We start from the raw sequence: 19816 nt of genomic DNA on the forward strand, positions 1-19816 counted from the left end.
CCATTTCTAACCCATCCCTTGCATATCCCATCCTTTGAAGTAACTATACAGATCCACAGTCTCTTATTCAGAATCATAGGTACCACAAGTATGATTTTAGGGCCAACAATCAGTAAGTTGAATTAGCATCACCTTTCCTTTGTAGGGAAGTCCTGAGTTCTGATCCAAATTTTGTCCACCAATACCATTGAATATCCTACAAATAAGAGTAATAGCATTTAGGGGGAAAAAAAAGAAAAGAAACTGTTATCTTCAGCAGAAAATTGCATTACGATGATGGTTTATACTATTTCTTTTCCTAAAAGGTTAATTACACTTAAACCTTTTTTAAAAATATGAGGTTATACTTTTTCTTAAAAGAATTTCAAAACTACACTTACAACCCTCCAAAAATTTCTTGTTTACACATGATCTATTTCTGTTAGGATTTGAAAAGAAAATATTAACATTAACAAAAAATTTTTTTTAAATATTTCATATTACCCCTAATTTAATATTGACATGTATATTTTTGACATATATATATATATATATGAAGTAGGGTTAACATTATTATATTTTTTCTCTTATAAGTACAAAATTATTACATAAAAATATTAAATAAGGAGTAAAATTAAAATTTTATATAATATTTTTTACTAATATCAACATTTTTTTGGTTCAAACCATAACAAAAAAAGACCAAGTGTAAACAGTTAAATCTTGAACGAGGTATAAATGTAATTTTAGAATTTCTTTAGGAAAAAGTGTAATTTCATATTTATAGAGGGAATTTAAGTGTAATTAACCCTCCCAAAAAACTTGAACCTACAAAGAGAAATTGAATCAGTGTGTGTTAGTATACTGCAGGATTTGTGATATGCTACATTGTTAAAATTAGCAAAAACAGATGATACATCCGAAATAGAAATTGATAAATCTCACATCATTCTCTATTATTTCCAGCAACATACAAACACTGAAGGTGAGTCAGCCAATTGCACATTATGATGCATGTATCATGCTGGATTAGATATCAATGTCACAACATTTACTATGAGGAAGAACAAATGAAGGAAAGCAAGCAACAGAATGCCATGCCCTCTTCAATAGTTCAATATCCTTGCCCTAAGAGGAAAAAGTTGGCTCATTAAAAATTTCGAGCGATTTTCCTCACTCTTCTGATGTTTCGATACACATGAATTCAAACTAATGATGTATAAAAGCAACCTTTCCCCCCTTAATGTTATAGCTTGTCTTTTTAACTCATAATTCCTTCTTTCTGACACGGTATGGGTACTTTTGGTAGATCGATATGCTAGTGACAACCAACGGGAGAGCCACAAGACAGTACGGTGAAGGTGGTTTTCCATCGAAAATGTATTGAAGAAGGGCAGTGACCAGAAGGGCAGAAACAATGACAAATCCCTGCATATATGTCGAATGATTAAATAAAACCGTCAGCAAAACAGTAGAAGAGTATCTAAATCACTGATGATAGTAATATTAATTACAACCACTTTGGAAGTTGTTAACATGCATTTGTCTTTCTTCTGAGTCATGTGCATGGGCATGCCTATTCAGAGACAATTCATGTCATACAGACTATCAAGGCCTTATGGATGATATGCAGCTTAATCCATTGTTTTCAATCTGAAAACTATAACATTGAGATGGTTCGGGCCGTTGAATTCCCAACTCAACGATGTAGAAAATTCGTGGTTTTAAATTTCAGATGCTTGTTATTTTGGACACCCAGCATAAAGGATTTTTCAAAATGGGAACCCAATAGTATCTCACTGTAGATTATGGCAGTATGTTACTTAGAATAAAAATCTGAAAACTCACCTTTCGGACACCACCAGCATAACTTGTCACAAGACCAACAAGAATTCCACCAACAGCATTGAGTATAACAGGAATCTGGAACAACAAAAATCATGAAACTTGAAATTATACAGCATGCAAAACTATCTAAATGTCATGTATAATCAATGAAATCTCACACGAGATACCGAAAATGTTGTTGAAATTGTTAGCTCATAAGACATTATACATTCCACATTAATGCGTTGAGCATACTATGGGACATTTTCTCATTAGGCACACAAGTGTGAATACACATACACTCTTAGAAGTGATAAAGACAGCTCCGAGTCCAATAAACACGCCTTTCACTTATCAGTTTCAGAGTTAATATCTCATCTTGATTTTTTACATAGGAAGCATCATGAAGATCACAAAGAGTAGAGAAAACTCAATACTTGCGCATCAGGAGATCATGATTTAGACTCCATGTATACTTCGTAATGGTATGATCAATAGAGAATATTTACCCAAGTCAAAGGAGTCCACCCATAAAAGAAGCCATGTTGTCTGATAGCCGAACCATCTGGAGACTTGTATGCGCTAGCCACTAAGCAAAGGCTCCCAATTATAGACATCTCCACAGTCATTAAGTAAGATGCATGTTTCTTGACCTTTGTTCAAAATGTTGCAAACTAGAAAGGGTAAATATATGAGCAGACACAGCTTTCAAATCCAAACAGGAGCATTAAGTTATTTTGCTTACTTGAGAAGCCCACTGACACAGAGCCGAGGCCAGACCGGAAAGTACAGAAGCTACCAGGACCGGAATAATCCCATAGAATAAGATTTCATCTGGATTACGTGAACTAGATGCTTTACTTGAGCCTTCACCAATGCTAAGAAGGATTGCAGCAATTATCAACAAGAACAAAGCCCCAATCTGTTGAATTGACTGCCTCTGCCTGTTAATGGAACCAAAAAGAAGAACATGACTCCTAAGAAATTTTAAAAGCATATTAAAATTTTAAAACCAACTCCTGTATTGGGTGGGGGGTGGGGGGGACTGGTAATCAGGAAACCAGTACAAGTTGCTGTGATCTCCTGCAGCAAACATAATTGTAACTAAGGTTGAGAATGCTGATAGTGCTAAGAAAAGCATGACAGTAGAGGGATCACTGGCTTCCAATTTGATAGTTGCATGTGCCACATGACAGAAATGCAACTTTTTAAAATGAGGAAGTACCTTAATATGATAAAAGTAAACAATGCTGTGAAAAAGAGTTTCGTCTGGTTCAACATTGAGAATGTGAGTGAATCAAGATTTCTATATGAGATCTGCAACAAGCTATTCTGCAGCGCATAGATGGCAGCCGGAAGTCCTGATGCAGTTAAAGAGCCAATCAAAGTCCAGTCTTTGAATGTCTTTCTCAAGCTTCCATCTTTCGCTAAAAGCATGATAGCAGAGATCACCTATCACACTTCCAAATGAGACTTAAAATTCAAACGAACCAAAACCTGAAAATTAGGTGGAGAAGAAAGTATAGAACAAGAGTTACCTTAACCACCTCACATGCCAGAACAGATGAAGTCACTATAACTTCTCGACTGCATGAAGAAGAAAATATGACAGAGAACATGTAAGTTGTCAGAAAAGTTATTTCTAATGCATTAAGATTTTGGCTCATAGTAAAATGAAAAAATTAGTGCAGTTAACTACTGATAAACCACATACGACGAGCCCAATAAATCTATAATGCACAAAAAAGGGGAATACTAAATCACTGCATGTGGTTGGCTGAATGTGCAGAATCTGCATTTCCTCAGAAGAAGAAATTCCATTCCAGACCTTTGAAGTACGTATTATATGGACGACCGTCCACATCTTGAAGAGCACAGGCGGAGAACTTGCTGTAATGGTTCTGACAAATTTCACTAGATGCAAAACTTAACCAATGGAAACAATAAAACAAAGGAAAATGATCTGCAGACCAGAGCACAAACCGAAAGCACCTGGTGGCGGATGAAACACCCAGAGCGATCAATCCAACCAGAGTAAGCATAAAGGCAATATATGGACAGAGCGCCCAGGAGTAATCAATCAATAGTATGCACTATACAGAGCCCAATCTGAAACCTTATAAGTACACTAAATGACTTTAGTAATCAATGTACTCAATTTCTTCAATATTCACGATGTCTTAAGCAAATAATTTCTCTAGAGCCACATACAACTAGCACAGTATACAGCCAACCTCCAATAAAACAGAAAGCAATATCGGATACAACCATACACAATTCCGAATCAAAACCTAAAAAATGAAGCAATCTTTCCTCAAAAGCACAACAATGTTGATTGCGGTTCCAGTACTTTACCAAATCAGTAACAACAAGGTGAACAAAAAAAAAAGAAAATCATTAAAATAAAACACCTGGTACAACGTTTGGAGATGAGAGGCTGAGCACCGTACTGAAGCGTCAGCAGCAAAGAAAAGAGCCACACCTTCGTGCTAGCATTCGGATTCGGGTTAACCCCGCCGGCCTTCGGAGCTTCGCGCCTCCTGACCGCCATTGATGTGGCGATCGGTAATTTCTGAGGGTTACGAGAAACAAGAAAAAGAAGAAGAAAGACTTAATTGCGAGAAATGTCTGTATTTTGTGCTTTTCTTCTGTCTGGCGTCCACGGGGGAAACGCTGCAAAAGGAAATAGCCGGCTTTGGCTGCCACACGACGTCGTGTTCGTCAATGTTCTAATTTCTAAAGTTTCAATTTAGGAAAGAGTAAATGCTATTTTTGGTCGTTTAAATTTTTATTTAAAATCATTTTAATTTATTAAAAAAATTATTTTTTTATTTTAATATTTTTAAATTTTATCTCAATTTGATCTCTCGAACCATTTTTTGATGAAAATATGATCGAATTTTAATTTTTGGAAGGATAAAATTATCAATTTAAATTTAATTTTTTCTCATGTCAGTCTCTTTAGTTTGTAAGTGTATCAAGTCCTTTTCTTAAGCCAAAAAATAATTCTCTATATTTGTACACTGAACATAATATAATTATTTTATGTGAATAATGATAACTTTAAAATTTTGTGAACATAATAATAACATATTGATTAATTTAAAATAAACAGTTCTTTTTTTATTTTCAATAATTAAATAAATAAAAAATATGAATAAATTTTATAAAATTTATTTAGTTCAAAAATATAATAATGAATAAAAAGCAATGTCAGTATTTTTTCATCTTAAGAATTAAAGATAAATTTGCAAAAGTTAAACATAAACAATATTTATTAAATATTTGGAATTTCAAACAGAAAATTGATAGAATATAAATTTTAACTAATTTTTTTGGTTGATTTGATTCATTTTAAGGGTTTTTCAAATTAGATTTTTTATATATTTTAAGATTAGATAAATTTTATAAAATATATTCATAATTCTATTATATTTTATTTTTGTAACTTCTAAAAATAAAAAAAAGATTATTTTATTTAAGTTAAGCAATATATTATTATTATATTTACAAGAGTTCAAAAAATTATTATTTACATAAAATAATTACATCAAACATACAAAAATATATGAAAGAAAAAATGGTTTCCTATCGAAAATTATTATTAATTTGATTTTTTTTACAAACTTAAGTGAGAAAGTTGAATTTAAATTGATCATTTTATCCTTGAAACAGTCAAAATCTGCCAAAAATTTGTCAGAGGGACCAAACCAATGCACAAACTAAAGCTTAGGGTGCTAAAGTCAAAAAAATAAACTTAATGGACTAAAATAATTTTAACAAATACTTAAGGAACCAAATGTAACACACCCTTTATTTTTTCTTTTTTTATGAATTGCCGTATTTTTATTTTATCAATGTCTATACTAACATGAAAAAGAAAGACAATCCACACCTATAATCAATAGTTAATGGCAACTCGGAACAATTTTAAAAATATGGCAATTATGCCTCTAATTAGACTAATTTAAAAATTAATTATAATTACCTTTGTTTCCTTTTACAAATGTGACTCCACGTCATTTTAACACTACTACACCAATTCGCTTGTTGTGTCGCTATTTTACTTTAAGGTATTTTTTTAAAAAAAATCTGATTTGTTGGTTTATATACTTTATTCTTATTTATAATATATTTTAAAATGTGAAAGATTATTTATTATATAGACACAGGGACAACATGCCGCGATGACTAATTATCGATATTTTTAATAGTTGACATTGAAATTTTAGAATAAATTATTAATTCAAAATTCAAAATTCAAAATTAATGGTCTCCCCACACAACAAATCATTACATACCAACACAAATCGCTACATGCAACAGATTGCCACAATGAAACCCTACACTACAACCACAAGTGTCTCACGTCTTTCTTAGCTCAAAACTCAAGGCCTTGATACCATATTTTAATATATCACGTAGTTTGCTCTATAAATCAAATAAGACCACACATTCACATCCAAGAACAAGTTTTATTTTGTCTATATATCTTTTTATCTTGTAATTATTTTTTACAGACACCAAAATTTTGTGAACACAAATAAAATAAGTTTATTAATTTTATAAAATATCGGCAACCATAAATTTTAGAATTATTATGATAAAATTCGATTGAATTTGTTAAGATATAAACAATAAGTAGAGAACTCCTAATTATTATTATTTTTGAAACAAAAAATTATATTCTCGTAACATCTTATTTTTTTAATTTTATAAGTCTGTTTGCTGAAAATTCACCTAATATTTTTTAACATCTTATAAAATTTCAAACGTGGTATAAAATATTTTGAAAAGTTTATAAACGCACTCAGACACCCTCTTACACTCGAATATTAATTAATTAGAATGTTAAAATTCGGAAAGAATTAAAATCTATGCATGAACTTTGTATGGTCTATTCATGAACTAATGTGGTAGTCCTATCCAAAACTCCTCTTCCTGGAGCCTCCGCCTCGTCTCACTTGGACCAGTCCTTCCACTCACTTCATCTATAAATCTCTTATACAAAAAATAAAAAAATAAAAAAAAAATATTACAGTTACAAATTGTGGTTAATGATATTATTTTATTAAATTTTTAAATATGATCATTATTTATTTAATTTTATAGTTTTTAGAAATTAATTATAATTATATATATATTTTTAAATAGAGAGTGACTCAACATTGTTTTAATACAAATGCACTAATTTCATTATCGTATCAATGGTGCTAAGCTGATTTTCTTTTAAATACAATTTGTTGGTTTATATATTTTATTTTTATTTTAATTATTATCTTATCTGCATGTGAACTTTATATTATATATGTCCATTTTAATAAAAATAGTATGTGAAATAAATAATATGTAATTCTTTTTTGTGGTTACAAAAATGGGAAACGAGCCCATCATTCGTCTCGGAAGTTTTTGTAACAAAAATATGATTACGTGAGAATTAACATACAAATCAAGAGTCCGTGTCATTCCACAAACACATATTTGAACCCACATCAGAGATGACAATATTCGACCTTAATTATAATCTGTAATAATTGATGACATTAATATCTATAGTTCTATTAAATCATTAATACCATATTACTTAAATAGTCCAAGGCTACATTTGCATTGTCTGCTATAATATTATGGATGTCAAATTCTCTAATTTATTTTGATAAATTTTGAATTTAAATAATTTTAAATATTTCATCTTTAGATTTAACTTATATTTCGTGGGATTTCAAAATCCTTTAATATAAAGTAATTTAAAATTATTTTTTTAAAATTTATCTGTTGAAATTCAAATCCATTAATTTAAATATAATTCAAAATAACATAGCATAATTTACACTTCATTCAAATTAAAAATAAATTGAGACCACGCTAACATCAAGAAAACAAAAAAGGGTAAATATACCGCCTTTCGCTGATGTTTAGCGTAATTATACATTGATTTGTTGTGGTTTAGAAAATTATACATAGTAACCTTAATATTTGCTTTCATTTAATAAATAAATTTTTTTGTTAATTAAATTTAACTAGTTTTGCTGATATTAGCAAAAAACAAATTGAATGAAAATTCATAGTTTTCCCAATTGATTTACTACATATGATTTATTGTATGTCAAATAAATATTTTTCTAGCCAAATTTTCCTTATAAGGGCGAATATATACTGCTTCAAATTCACTAGCATATGAAGATATATCCTTATAAAGGTGAAAATATATCGCGTTACATGCACTAACATGTAAAGATGTATAAAAGTAATTTGGTCAGAATAATATTTATTTTGACTTGTAATAAATTGATAATAAGTCAATTAAAAGTAAACAAGAATTTTTCTTTATTTAATTGTTAAAATTTACAAATTCTATAAATTTTGATAAATGAAAATATTTATTTATTAGACAAAAATAAACTTCATAGATATTAATATAATTTAATTAAATCATATAAAATTTATGTATAATTATATTAAATTTTAAGAATGGAGGATGTAATTATCTCAATAATATAAAAACAACATTAATTAATTGAATTATTATTATTTTTTTAAACAATTGGAACATCAGAACATGTGAATTTTGTCCAAAACGAGGAACGGGAAAAAGGAGGAGCAGATCCCGGAAACCGAGACCCGGGGGAGGGGCCCCACACAAATCGAATCTTAAACAATTAACGGCGCTTAAACCCTAATTAAATCAAAGCCAAAGCGGAATCTTTTGGAAACCGCTCAAAATGGACGGCCGAGATCGTCCCATCTTGGCTTATAACTGAATGCCCAGTCTACTATTCAGCAGCCACCCTCCCCCCAACTTTCTCTCTCTCTCTTACTCGCTCTCTATCTTTGCGCCTCCTTTTCGGAAAGCAGAGAGAGCGAAGCGCAGGCATTCGTATACGTAGATATACATTTCTTTTTGTATTTATATATTTATACGGAGAGAGCAGGAGTTGTAGCAGGAAGCAACACGGAAAACTATGTGTGGGATTCTCGCTGTGCTCGGCATCGCTGACAACCCGCAGGGGAAACGGCCCAGGATTATTGAACTCTCCAGGAGGTGTTCATTTTCGTTTATGTTTTGTTTGAATTTTGTGGTTGTGACTTTGTTGCATTGTGCTGTTCGGTGAATTTTGATTTGATAATTTCATTTTTATGTGGAAATTTTTGGTAAACTGATTGTGTCCTGTTTTCGTTGAACCTAGTTGTCAGGCGAAATGTGGGGGAAGATATGATGGCGAAGTTTTTTATTTTGAGTATTGGGAAAATTTTTAAAAAGTTAATGGGAAATGTAATTGTTTCCAAAGAATGTTAGTTATTAGTTCTCTATGATGGCTCGAGAAGACTATGGACTTTGTTGGAGAATTCGGTTGAATGTTGAAATTTCTTGTTCAGATGATGTTATGAGTTATACGGTGCTTGAAATATCTTCAACACGTGTTATACTTTATGATTCTGATTATTTTCATTGCAGAAGCCACCTATAAGTTGGATTCGGTTGTTCCCCGAGTTCTGATTACTTTCTTTGAGTTTATTTGGGCTACAGTATCGAAATATCTCTGTATACTTTCCAATTTAATATAGATTGCATGTACATTTCTCTTAAGGACTTTGGTGCATGTACATGTTCAGGGGACGCTATGGGCACTACAACATGTAATTTTTAAAAGTCTTTTAGAATATGATGCTGTTTGTATGCTACTATCCTATAAATTTCTTATATAAAATGTATAAACATAAACATGTATACACATACTGACATACATATATATATATATGTGATTGTTCAAAACATATAAAATATAAAATACAATTATAATGAGAAAGGCATTTGTTTCAATTATAGGGTTAAACATTATTGAAATGTGATTTATAGATTATGTTATCACTGAGAAAAAAAAGAGCATAATATTTTTTTTTAAGAAAAAATAGAAGTAAAAGAATGAGATAGAATGACTTTAGAAGGATAATACTATTTCTTCATTTAATTTTACGAACTTTTAAATTTTTAAAAGATATTAAAAAAAATTGTAGTGTCCAAAATGTTTCAGAGATGCTATCAGTCTTATCAATGTCATGTCCTTCCCATACCGGAACCCTTTTTTTTAATCTTGGACATGTAGAATCGCTTTTCCTTACACATGATTCATGATTGTAGTTGGTATCATTATTAGATATCTCTTATTATCAACTTATTGAACTGTGAAACTCTCTTTAATTGAAGCACAAGAATTTTGTTGGTTAACGTTTGTTACCTGTCCGTATGAAGATATAACATTTATTATGAACAACACTTACTCATTTGGCATTTGGAAACCGCAGGCTGCGGCATAGAGGCCCTGATTGGAGCGGGTTGCACCATCATAACAATTGTTATCTTGCTCATGAACGCTTAGCTATTGTAGATCCTGCCTCAGGAGATCAGCCACTATACAATGAAGACAAAACAATTGTTGTCACTGTAGGTGAAATCTTTTACAGAAATATTTTTGAGTAGTTTCTTGAAATAGGCAGTGGTTTTAACTGTTCTTGCTTGGCCATATTCTTGAGTTCTAACAGCTCAAATGTTCTTGGGTTTTAAAAGAAAAGCAGTAGAGTACTTGCAGTGCACTTGCAGTTCCCCATTCTCTTTTCTCATCTGTATGTGCTTCCCATAAATTATCCTCTTGTTCATGTTCATTGTGTTACTTTCGGAAAAAAAAATTCTCTCTACACTTCTTTGTAACCTGAAAAGAAATGGGAAAAGGTCTGATGTTAATACTATCCTAACAGGACATGTACTCCATGTACTTTGTCCTAATGTTTATGCAAAAGGCGGTACACAATCTTGCCCATAGTCATGGTACTAGTGCAGGATGCCCCTCCATCACTTCTACATTTTTTTAATCCAGATATCATTGTAGTGAGACTCTTATTCTATGTAAATGAAAAGATGAGAAGCATGATACTGGTTTTTATGGGCTATTACATTGTTTTATAATGAGGATATGATGTGATGGCTGTTGAAACATTGTCGTATCAATCAAACTTGTAATTTCCAATGTTTGTGGGCCTCAGGCCTCCTACCTGGAAAACTATTTCGCAAGGCATATTTTTATGGTGACGGTCTTGCTACCAAAAAATGTTGCGTCTTACTGTAGAACATTAATCAAAAGTTGGCCAAGAATAGTGGTGAAGCTGGGGTTTGTTAGTTCATTCCCTTGGAAGTTCCATAGCCAGTAGCTCCTTCCTTATTATGGATTCTTTTCTGATCTAAATTTGATCAGTCTTTCTCCCTCCCTCTTTTGTGCTTTTAGGTGAATGGGGAAATATATAACCATAAAGAACTAAGGGAGAGGCTAAAGTCTCATGAGTTCAGAACAGGAAGTGATTGTGAAGTTATCGCTCATCTGGTGAGTTCTTAAACACTGTAATGAAGTTCAAGTTCCAGTAACTTATATAAAACAGATGTCTCTTGAGTTAGCCTATGAATAAGAGGTGTCTCCTAGAGTTGTTCAATTGAAAAATCTTAGCATACAGTAAAATTATTCTCCGCTAGTAGCTTTTTTATCCTATACTTTTCTGACACAACTAATTTTTGTTCCAGTATGAGGAATATGGAGAAGAGTTTGTGAATATGTTGGATGGAATGTTTTCATTTGTGCTTCTTGACACCCGTGATAATAGTTTCATTGCTGCCCGGGATGCCATTGGCATTACTCCCCTTTACATTGGCTGGGGTCTTGATGGTAAGTGAACGTTTTGGGCTGTAATAATTTTCATCAAATTCTTAAGAGGTTTCCTGCAGTTGCTTATTTAGCATGTCCCAGTGTGTTCTTAATGCAGTTTGGTCTGATGTTTACCAGCTGTCTTGTTGGAAAGGGCTGCGTGTCAGCACTCCTCTGTTTTCCTTTATGTATCCTGTATAAATGTTTCCCATCCATTGATTTGACATCCTGACTCTTAAGTGTGCAAATTAGTTTAATCTTTCATTCTGTGGTTTCTGTACAGCTAAATACTGCACTTTCTGCAGGATCCATTTGGTTTGCTTCAGAAATGAAAGCTATAAGCGATGATTGTGAGCGGTTCATGTCTTTTCTTCCTGGCCATTTATATTCAAGCAAACTTGGTATGCATTTTGCAACCTGTGTAGAGTATGCAATTTAATTTATGTTAGATTCTGCTTCCCACGGCTATTATTGTACTTATTCTCAATCACAACTGTGTAAGACAAGCTTTGTTCTCTGCTCATATAGTTGCTTTTTTTTGTAATAGATAAAATGTATTTAAGGTCTACATATTAAAGTTGCATCTGTGAAAAAAATAAATAGAACTCGCCATATATAGTTTGTGGTGCTGAAAATTCATTGTTGTTCTCATGAGATGAAATCTGTCCATGTGCTTATCATTTCAGTGGTTGTTTTTATTGCTGTCATTGTGAGATGAATTAGCCAAAGGTTGCGTTTTTTCTTTTTTGCCTATGATATTAGCTCCGTATGGATGACACCCCTGGGGCTTAGCCAGTTATAGAATCTGGGTACTTGCTTCTTAACTGGAACAAGATGAATCTAATTAACATTTTTGAACAAGCTTCTTTCTTCTCTGTTTTTTGCATAGCTTACTTGCGTGCAAATACATTTAAGTTTAGACTACTTAAATGATGGTTACAGGAGGGCTCAGAAGATGGTACAACCCACCGTGGTTTGCAGAACAGATACCTTCAGCTCCTTATGAACCTCTTGTACTGCGAAAGGCTTTTGAGAAGGTCAGTAGTTTCTTCCTTGTTGGTTGTTGCACCTTGAATCCCACATGTAATTTCGTTGTTTCCTTTCATTTTTTTCCTTCACTTCTCCTATTACTCTCCTATCCCTGTCGTATTTTCTCAAATTAATAATTGGAGTGGGGTTGATCTTTGCTCCTAACTGTTCAGTCTTCAAATCTCTTTCTCTTCTTTTCCCTACAGCTTGGTTCCTACTACTACTACATCTTTTCTCTGCTTTATACTCCTAATCTTTCTCCATCCTTCATGTATGTCTTCTGTATTATAGTTCTGTTTCTTGCTACTCAAGGATTACCTGAGTGGATGTGTTGGCTTTGATCTTTGGTCAATATATGTGATAGTCGCATCCTTCCTAACATGTTTTTTAGTCAAGCATACAACTCACTGTAAGAAAGCTTCACACCACTCATAGTGGTCCCTCCTTGTAACGAAACCTGTGAGATAATTTTTGCACAAAACTCATGCTTTTTTAGTCATTGCATGTTATCGATGCTTAATATCTTGAATGGCTTTTCCATATGCTCTTGCTATGTTGCAGGCTGTTGTGAAGAGACTTATGACAGATGTACCCTTTGGTGTACTTCTATCTGGTGGACTTGACTCCTCCCTTGTTGCCTCGGTGGCTTCCCGTTATTTGGTTTATTCAGAAGCTGCCCAGTGGGGGTCACAATTACACACCTTTTGTATTGGCTTAAAGGTGATAAAAGGCCACAATTCTCATTTCCACCTGTAGTTGCTTGACTGTTTCTATAATCATGTGCTAATGCGTGAAGTGGTGTTATGTTTCTATTTTAACTCTCTTGACACAAAAATTTTCATTTTTGACCTTTCCAAAAAAGAATGGCTTTCCTTGTAGCAATTTATTTTGTTTCATGAAACATAATGTAGGGAAGCAACTAGGTCACATTATTCAGCATAAACTAGTCTGTCAATCTTGTTGTAAACCTTTATACCCCTTCAATAATGCTCAACTTCCAATGGTATATAATTGTCTGCCCGCTCAATTTTTCTCCTATCAGGGTTCTCCTGATCTAAAAGCTGCCAAAGAAGTGGCAGACTACCTTGGTACTCGTCACCATGAGTTCCATTTTACAGTGCAGGTACTATTTCCACACAAGTACGAAGTAATTTATTACACGCCTCTCTCGCATCCGATTGACCTTATTTTATCTTTTTGATTGCCAAATCAGGAAGGAATAGATGCCTTAGCAGAGGTCATCTATCATATTGAGACATATGATGTGACTACTATCAGGGCCAGTACGCCTATGTTTCTTATGTCTAGAAAAATCAGAGCTCTGGGGGTTAAAGTGGTTCTTTCTGGTGAAGGCTCCGACGAAATTTTTGGTGGTTATTTGTATTTTCACAAGGCACCCAACAAAGAGGAGTTTCACCAGGAAACATGTAGAAAGGTATTCAGCAGTTGGTTATTATGTGTTTATGTGTACCTAAAGGGTATCGTATTCTCTTCTAATTACTTTTTCTTAACAAATGGTTTTCCTCTATGATGTCCGCTTTACTTTGGATCCAGATCAAAGCTCTTCATCTGTATGACTGTTTGAGGGCTAATAAATCAACTTCTGCTTGGGGCGTTGAAGCTCGTGTGCCCTTCTTAGACAAGGAATTTATCAATGTTGCAATGGATATTGATCCAGAGTGGAAAATGGTAAGAAGGGATTGAGTATGTTGATATGCAATTTGATTTGTAAACATTGGTCCAAATAAACATTGGATGGAACTTTAAGGACTTATCTATGTGTGCACTTACTGTATAGGGTCGTATGTTCTATAGTGGGTAACTCAGAAAAGTCCGTGGGGGAAACCCTACCCACAAATGCTGAAATATTTGTCAAGGCATTGACTTCAGGTAGCATGTTGATTATGCAGTGTTCTGATGTGACAGATTGACTAACCGCTATACTATTTTCAAGGAATAAAGCTTCTGCCAGTAACGAATTCATGAAACCCATCCCTCATGAAATGAGAACTTGAAAAGCACCGCATGGTTGGAATCACCAACTCTAATTTCCTTCCTTACGTCAACTTGTAAATATTTTCCAATGTGTTGATAACTGGTATAGAAAAAAAGGGTGAAAACAATAGGAAGATATTTACAGTTACTGGGGTAAAAATGTTAGTGTCAATCAAATGAAGCTTTCCAATTATATGTACCGAACACTTCCTGTGTTTAATGCTCAGAACTGTTCAGTTTCCTGAAGAATTTTGTTTGACTTGCGATGACAGATAAGACCTGATCTTGGAAGAATTGAGAAGTGGATTCTACGCAATGCATTTGATGACGAGCAGAATCCATATTTGCCCAAGGTTTGCTGCCCTGCTTTGATAACGTGGTTTATTGTTAGCATTCAGCTCCCTGTTTCTTACAATTACCCTAAAAGAAAAAGACATTTTGGTTCATATAGTTGTAGGAGTTATTAAGCCATTTATTTTGTGGGGTTCAGCACATTTTGTACAGACAGAAGGAGCAGTTCAGTGATGGAGTTGGATACAGTTGGATTGATGGCTTGAAAGATCACGCTAATAAACAGGTATGGCCTGTCTCTCCAGTTCCTAAAATTATTAATTAATCTATGACTTTGTATGGATTTTTCCCTTATGTTGATGCATATTTGTTGATATTCATCTCTACTTAATCAACAGGTTACAGATGCAATGTTAGCCAATGCAAGTTTTGTTTACCCTGAGAATACTCCAACAACAAAAGAGGGGTACTACTATAGGACCATCTTTGAGCGATTCTTCCCTAAGGTGAGGTTTGCATGCCTAGTTAGCTTATCGACTTATTTTATATGCTTTCCCATTTGTTCTTTCCTTTTCCTAATCTTGTGGCTGTACTAGTGGGAAGAGTTGTAGCGTTTTGGATTATGGATTACCTTGAAGTTTCTTCAGTTATAATTCATTTTCCTATCTTCTGGATCATCAATATAACTTGTCTCCCACCCACAAGCGTACCTGCTCGTTTTCTCGAAGCTTGATCAGATCTTTGCTTATCCACCAAAGCGGCATCATTAGTTAGTTTACTCCATGCTTAAGTTCTTTTTACTTGTCATTTTGAACACAGAATGCTGCAAGATCAACTGTTCCAGGTGGTCCAAGTGTGGCTTGCAGCACAGCAAAGGCTGTCGAGTGGGATGCAGCGTGGTCCAAGAATCTTGACCCGTCTGGTCGAGCTGCCCTCGGTGTCCATGTTGCGGCATACGACGAGGCCAAGACACCTGCCATCAATGGTCCTTCCAAAAAGGAGTAAAATAGTACAGTAGCTGTTTGATTTGTATGTTTGTTTTGGAGTCAAATCCGTTTCTGATGTAACTTGCAAATATCAGGAAGCGTGTTTTATGAGTGGAAGGGTACTGCTTTACTATGAACATATTAAGTGGACATTTTGCAAATCATTAGACTACGGTTGTTTCATTGCAAATGATTTTTACATTTGATAACGAATCGGAAATCGTGTTTGGAGAATATGTCCAGAGTGCATATACGAAAAGGCGACTTAAAAGTGTTTTTCCATTTTGCCATGGAACAACTAGTAAAGTCTATTAAAGGGTAGTAAAGTGTAAAGAGAGAGCAAAATGAAATAGTTCTGCTTCAGTTTTCCATATGAAAAATTTGGTAGCTATATATATGGATTGTGGATTTATAGAATTCTTCCTATGTGTCAGTGATGATAGAATCATTGAGTATAAGTCCATGTTACTGTATTTTTTTTTTTTTTTTTTGTGTCTTTAAATGTTTGAAGTTTCATTTAACTGAACTGTAGGATTTGTATTTTATATATTTCATGCTCCGAACTAATGTATAAACATTGAATAATCAAGATATATTTTAGTACTAGTAAATTATATGGAGTTAAGTAGCATCAATTGGACTCCGTGGCCCAATGGATAAGGCGCTGGTCTACGGAACCAGAGATTCTGGGTTCGATCCCCAGCGGAGTCGTTGTCGTTTGTCATCTCTTTTTTCTTTTATATTTATTATTTACTTCTCTAATAAATTAAATTAATTGTAAGTTTTGTTTATTATTGCTGAAGAAAACGTCCTCTTTAGAGTTTTACAATAAATTCCATTGACTCTCTTATATTATTATTAAAATCTTTATTTAAAACCTCTCATTAATTGGCATCAATTAATTTGGGTTTCTATCCGTTTCGTATACATAGTTTGGTCAATTTCCCATCGTACCCCAAATGACACGACATGAGACACGTCCCATAGAAATCAGATCATCTTTCAACTCCATTGTCCTTTCTTTATATGAAATGAAAATCACGTTTTCATCAGCTGTAATATTCTTTCATGCATCTCTGACAAGAATCGGAAAGGAAACGAGGATTTCGATGACTTTTTGCTTCCTTTTCATACAACAATAACGTCAGTTCTTTAACACCTCAATCCCAGCTTATATATTTCATTACTATTCATGACTCCCACTTCGTCCTCATCACATTCATAAATCCTCCCTCATTACAGTGTTTTAGAGAGAGAGAGAGAGGGTGTTTTTGGAGGTAACAATGGCAACTCTGAAAGTCCCTGCAAATGTTCCCCCTTCGGAAGAGGATGCTGAGAAGCTCCACAAAGCTTTTGCGGGTTGTTATAATTGTCTTTTTTTTCTCTGCTTTCTTCAACAGATCTCTATGGAAACCTTTCTTTTCTTTCAATGCAATTTATCTGTACATAGAAGAGACTAAGATCATGAGCGTAAGTGACTGAAATGTAAGAATTATTCGTGGGTTTTGACTGGTGATGTGTGGTAATTACATTAATCTTGAAATGGTCAAGACTGTATCAGTTCTTGATCATGGGGTGGGGCCTTTTTGGATTCTGGTGTTGGATAGAGGGTTTTCGTTTTTTTTTTTTGGAATTATTTTGATATTGTGGTATCTGATGGGCTTTAGAAGTTTGGTGAATGTGCTATGTTTCTTACAAATTTATGCGAATCAAATTTGGTTTGCTGCCAAATTGCAGGTAATAACTGGCAAAGTTGCAATTTTTGTTAACTTGGAACTCAGAGGAGGCTAATAGCCTGAAAAAATGAATGCTCATACTTTCTGAACTACATTTGATGATTCAGTTCAATGGACTACAGATTTGGCCATTTTCATTCTATGCACATTATCATTTACTACCAAAAAGGTCATTTAGGTAGATAGCCTGCAATCTTGAAAACAAAAAAGATATCAGGGAAAATGAAGTAATGTTTTTCTATCTGGTACATTGAAGCTGTGCAGAATTCATTTTTGCAGGATGGGGCACAGACGAGGAAGGAATTGTCGGTATCCTTGCCCACAGGAATGGAGCACAGCGAAAGTTAATTCGCGAAGCATATGCTGCAGCTTATGGTGAGGATCTTCTGAAGGAGTTGGAGAAAGAACTTTCTGGTGATTTTCTGGTTAGTCTGCTGATAAGTTTTGTTCATTTAATCTCTGTAGACTAATCGTGGGCTGTGTATGAAATGCAATCTGTACGAGTCTATTCTATCTTGTTGATTGGCAACCCTCTTGATCCTCTGTTTTGTACTCTGCTTTCAAGGCCTGAAATGGAGAGGATAGTGGACATTGTACATGGTTTCAGAAGAGCGAATTTACCAAGTGAAAGAATCCTTGTTCTTTGATGAACTGACTTGCAATTATCTTTCGTTGCAATGATAGTTATGTGGAACTAGTAATGATTGTTTCGGTTGATTTCTCTCTTGATTGGTCTGCTTTATCATTTACATATGATCGGAGTTCGTCACTTATGTTCTCCAATAAATGTTTGCATATGTTTGTGGTTGTATTAGCGTGCCATACTTCTTTGGACGCTGGATCCAGCAGAGCGAGATGCTTATTTGGCTAATGAGGCTATAAAGAAGTTGACTGCTAGCAATTTGGTCATCATGGAGATTGCTTGCACCAGGTCATCGTACGATCTGTTCAAAATCAGACAGGCATACCATGCTTGTTACAAGAAATCACTTGAAGAAGATGTTGCATATTACACAACTGGTGACTTCCGAAAGGTAAGTTACATATTCCCAGGCTGTAATAAGTGAGTTCCCTAATGTTAGTGTACTCGGGGCTTAAGTTGTGTTTGTTCTGATAAGATGGAGATGATAGTGAATGAAACAGTCATGTGGGATTTATCCCATGTTTATCAATCAAACAAAATGAACTGAGACAAGGTAAAAAAGCAAGTCTGATTTATACCTTTTATTTTCAGACATGATTTTGTATTCTCTGTATTTTCAAACAGCTGTTGGTTCCTCTTGTGAGTGCCTTCCGTTATGAAGGCGATGAGGTAGACATGATATTGGCGAAATCCGAGGCTAAGATACTTCATGAAAAGATATCCGGCAAAGCTTGTGCTGATGAAGAGCTTATCAGAATTTTAACCACCAGAAGCAAAGCACAGCTGAATGCAACTTTTAACCAGTATAACGATCACTTTGGAAATGCTATTTCTAAGGTAATTCATTCTTATGACATGCAAAGTTATACTCGGACAGAAATGCTACCTTTTTTTCCAGTCATGATATAGGAACTTATCCTAGGTATCTTGTGCTTGAGCTCTTACAGAACAAAGTAACAATGTCTGAGAAACAAAATTCACTTTATGTCTCTCTCTCTCTCTATCTATCTATCTGGAAATCACATGTTATACCCCAAGTTATATATGAAACTTGTTACCTTGGTAGTTTTATGACCTATCTTCTTTCTTGAAGGTAAGTTTTAAATCTTGGTATTTTTATGATGTTTTTTGTAGGATTTGAAAGCTGACCCCAAGGATGAGTACCTCAGGTTCCTGAGAGCAACGATAAAGTGCTTGACCTCTCCGGAGAAATATTATGAGAAAACTCTCCGTTTGGCTATAACCGGGCTTGGCACAGACGAATGGGCTCTCACTCGAGTCGTTGTCACCCAAGCTGAGGTCAACTTGCAGAGGATCAAAGAAGAATACCATAAGCGAAACAGTATGACTCTGGTGCATGCGGTTGCCGGGGACACTTCTGGAGACTACGAGAAGTTCCTCCTTGCATTGGTTGGAAAAGAAAATGAGCATGCCTGAGTGTTGCGAGTTCTTGTTCCATAACTGTGTTCTCTAAATAAATATAAGCGGCGAGCTTGTGTGTTGTGTGGCCTTCTGTTATAGACTGTCTATGTTCTGGCTGTAAATAATGGTTCAAGATACTTGACAATGGTGTGTTTGATGATATAATGGTACTTCTATTGATTTATCCTTTTAGGTGCTTATCTGATCTATGCTATGAAT

At 34.2% G+C, this 19816-nt stretch overlaps 3 protein-coding genes and 1 non-coding gene across 5 annotated transcripts; 3 read left to right on the top strand and 1 right to left on the bottom strand.

The window, feature by feature from the left end:
- Positions 1-910: 910 nt before the first annotated feature.
- LOC105176462 (Nucleotide-sugar transporter family protein) lies at positions 911-4481 on the bottom strand. Its single transcript, XM_011099275.3, has 7 exons — positions 4218-4481; positions 3345-3393; positions 3032-3258; positions 2552-2750; positions 2316-2459; positions 1828-1902; positions 911-1407 (listed from the first exon to the last, which is right to left on the bottom strand). Exons 1-7 carry the CDS (start codon positions 4355-4357, stop codon positions 1246-1248), a joined length of 996 nt encoding a protein of 331 aa, XP_011097577.1. The 5' UTR covers positions 4358-4481; the 3' UTR covers positions 911-1245.
- Positions 4482-8567: 4086 nt separating this feature from the next.
- On the top strand, positions 8568-15979 carry LOC105176463 (asparagine synthetase [glutamine-hydrolyzing] 3). The gene is made up of 14 exons (XM_088877181.1): positions 8568-8848; positions 10111-10249; positions 11085-11180; positions 11375-11516; positions 11801-11896; positions 12438-12532; positions 13086-13244; positions 13567-13647; positions 13738-13959; positions 14079-14213; positions 14792-14872; positions 15010-15096; positions 15209-15316; positions 15630-15979. The coding sequence occupies exons 1-14, from the start codon at positions 8769-8771 to the stop codon at positions 15813-15815; spliced, it is 1707 nt and encodes a 568-aa protein (XP_088733307.1). The 5' UTR covers positions 8568-8768; the 3' UTR covers positions 15816-15979.
- A 455-nt stretch (positions 15980-16434) lies between these two features.
- TRNAR-ACG (transfer RNA arginine (anticodon ACG)) lies at positions 16435-16507 on the top strand. Its single transcript has one exon. It is a non-coding gene; the product is annotated as a tRNA-Arg (tRNA).
- A 323-nt stretch (positions 16508-16830) lies between these two features.
- On the top strand, positions 16831-19781 carry LOC105176464 (annexin D7). Of its 2 annotated transcripts, none has more exons than XM_011099277.3 (5): positions 16831-17155; positions 17812-17957; positions 18348-18566; positions 18800-19012; positions 19310-19781. In XM_011099277.3, exons 1-5 carry the CDS (start codon positions 17080-17082, stop codon positions 19610-19612), a joined length of 957 nt encoding a protein of 318 aa, XP_011097579.2. In that variant the 5' UTR covers positions 16831-17079; the 3' UTR covers positions 19613-19781. The 2 variants fall into 2 exon arrangements, with proteins under 2 accessions (XP_011097579.2, XP_088733250.1); XM_088877124.1 differs by lacking the exon at positions 16831-17155 and adding an exon at positions 17209-17710 and having other exon boundaries at positions 17797-17957.
- Positions 19782-19816: the final 35 nt, after the last annotated feature.

Source organism: Sesamum indicum, linkage group LG13, assembly GCF_026168435.1.
Source record: "Sesamum indicum cultivar Baizhima isolate 11 linkage group LG13, ASM2616843v1, whole genome shotgun sequence".
In the NCBI taxonomy this organism is placed as follows: domain Eukaryota; kingdom Viridiplantae; phylum Streptophyta; class Magnoliopsida; order Lamiales; family Pedaliaceae; genus Sesamum; species Sesamum indicum.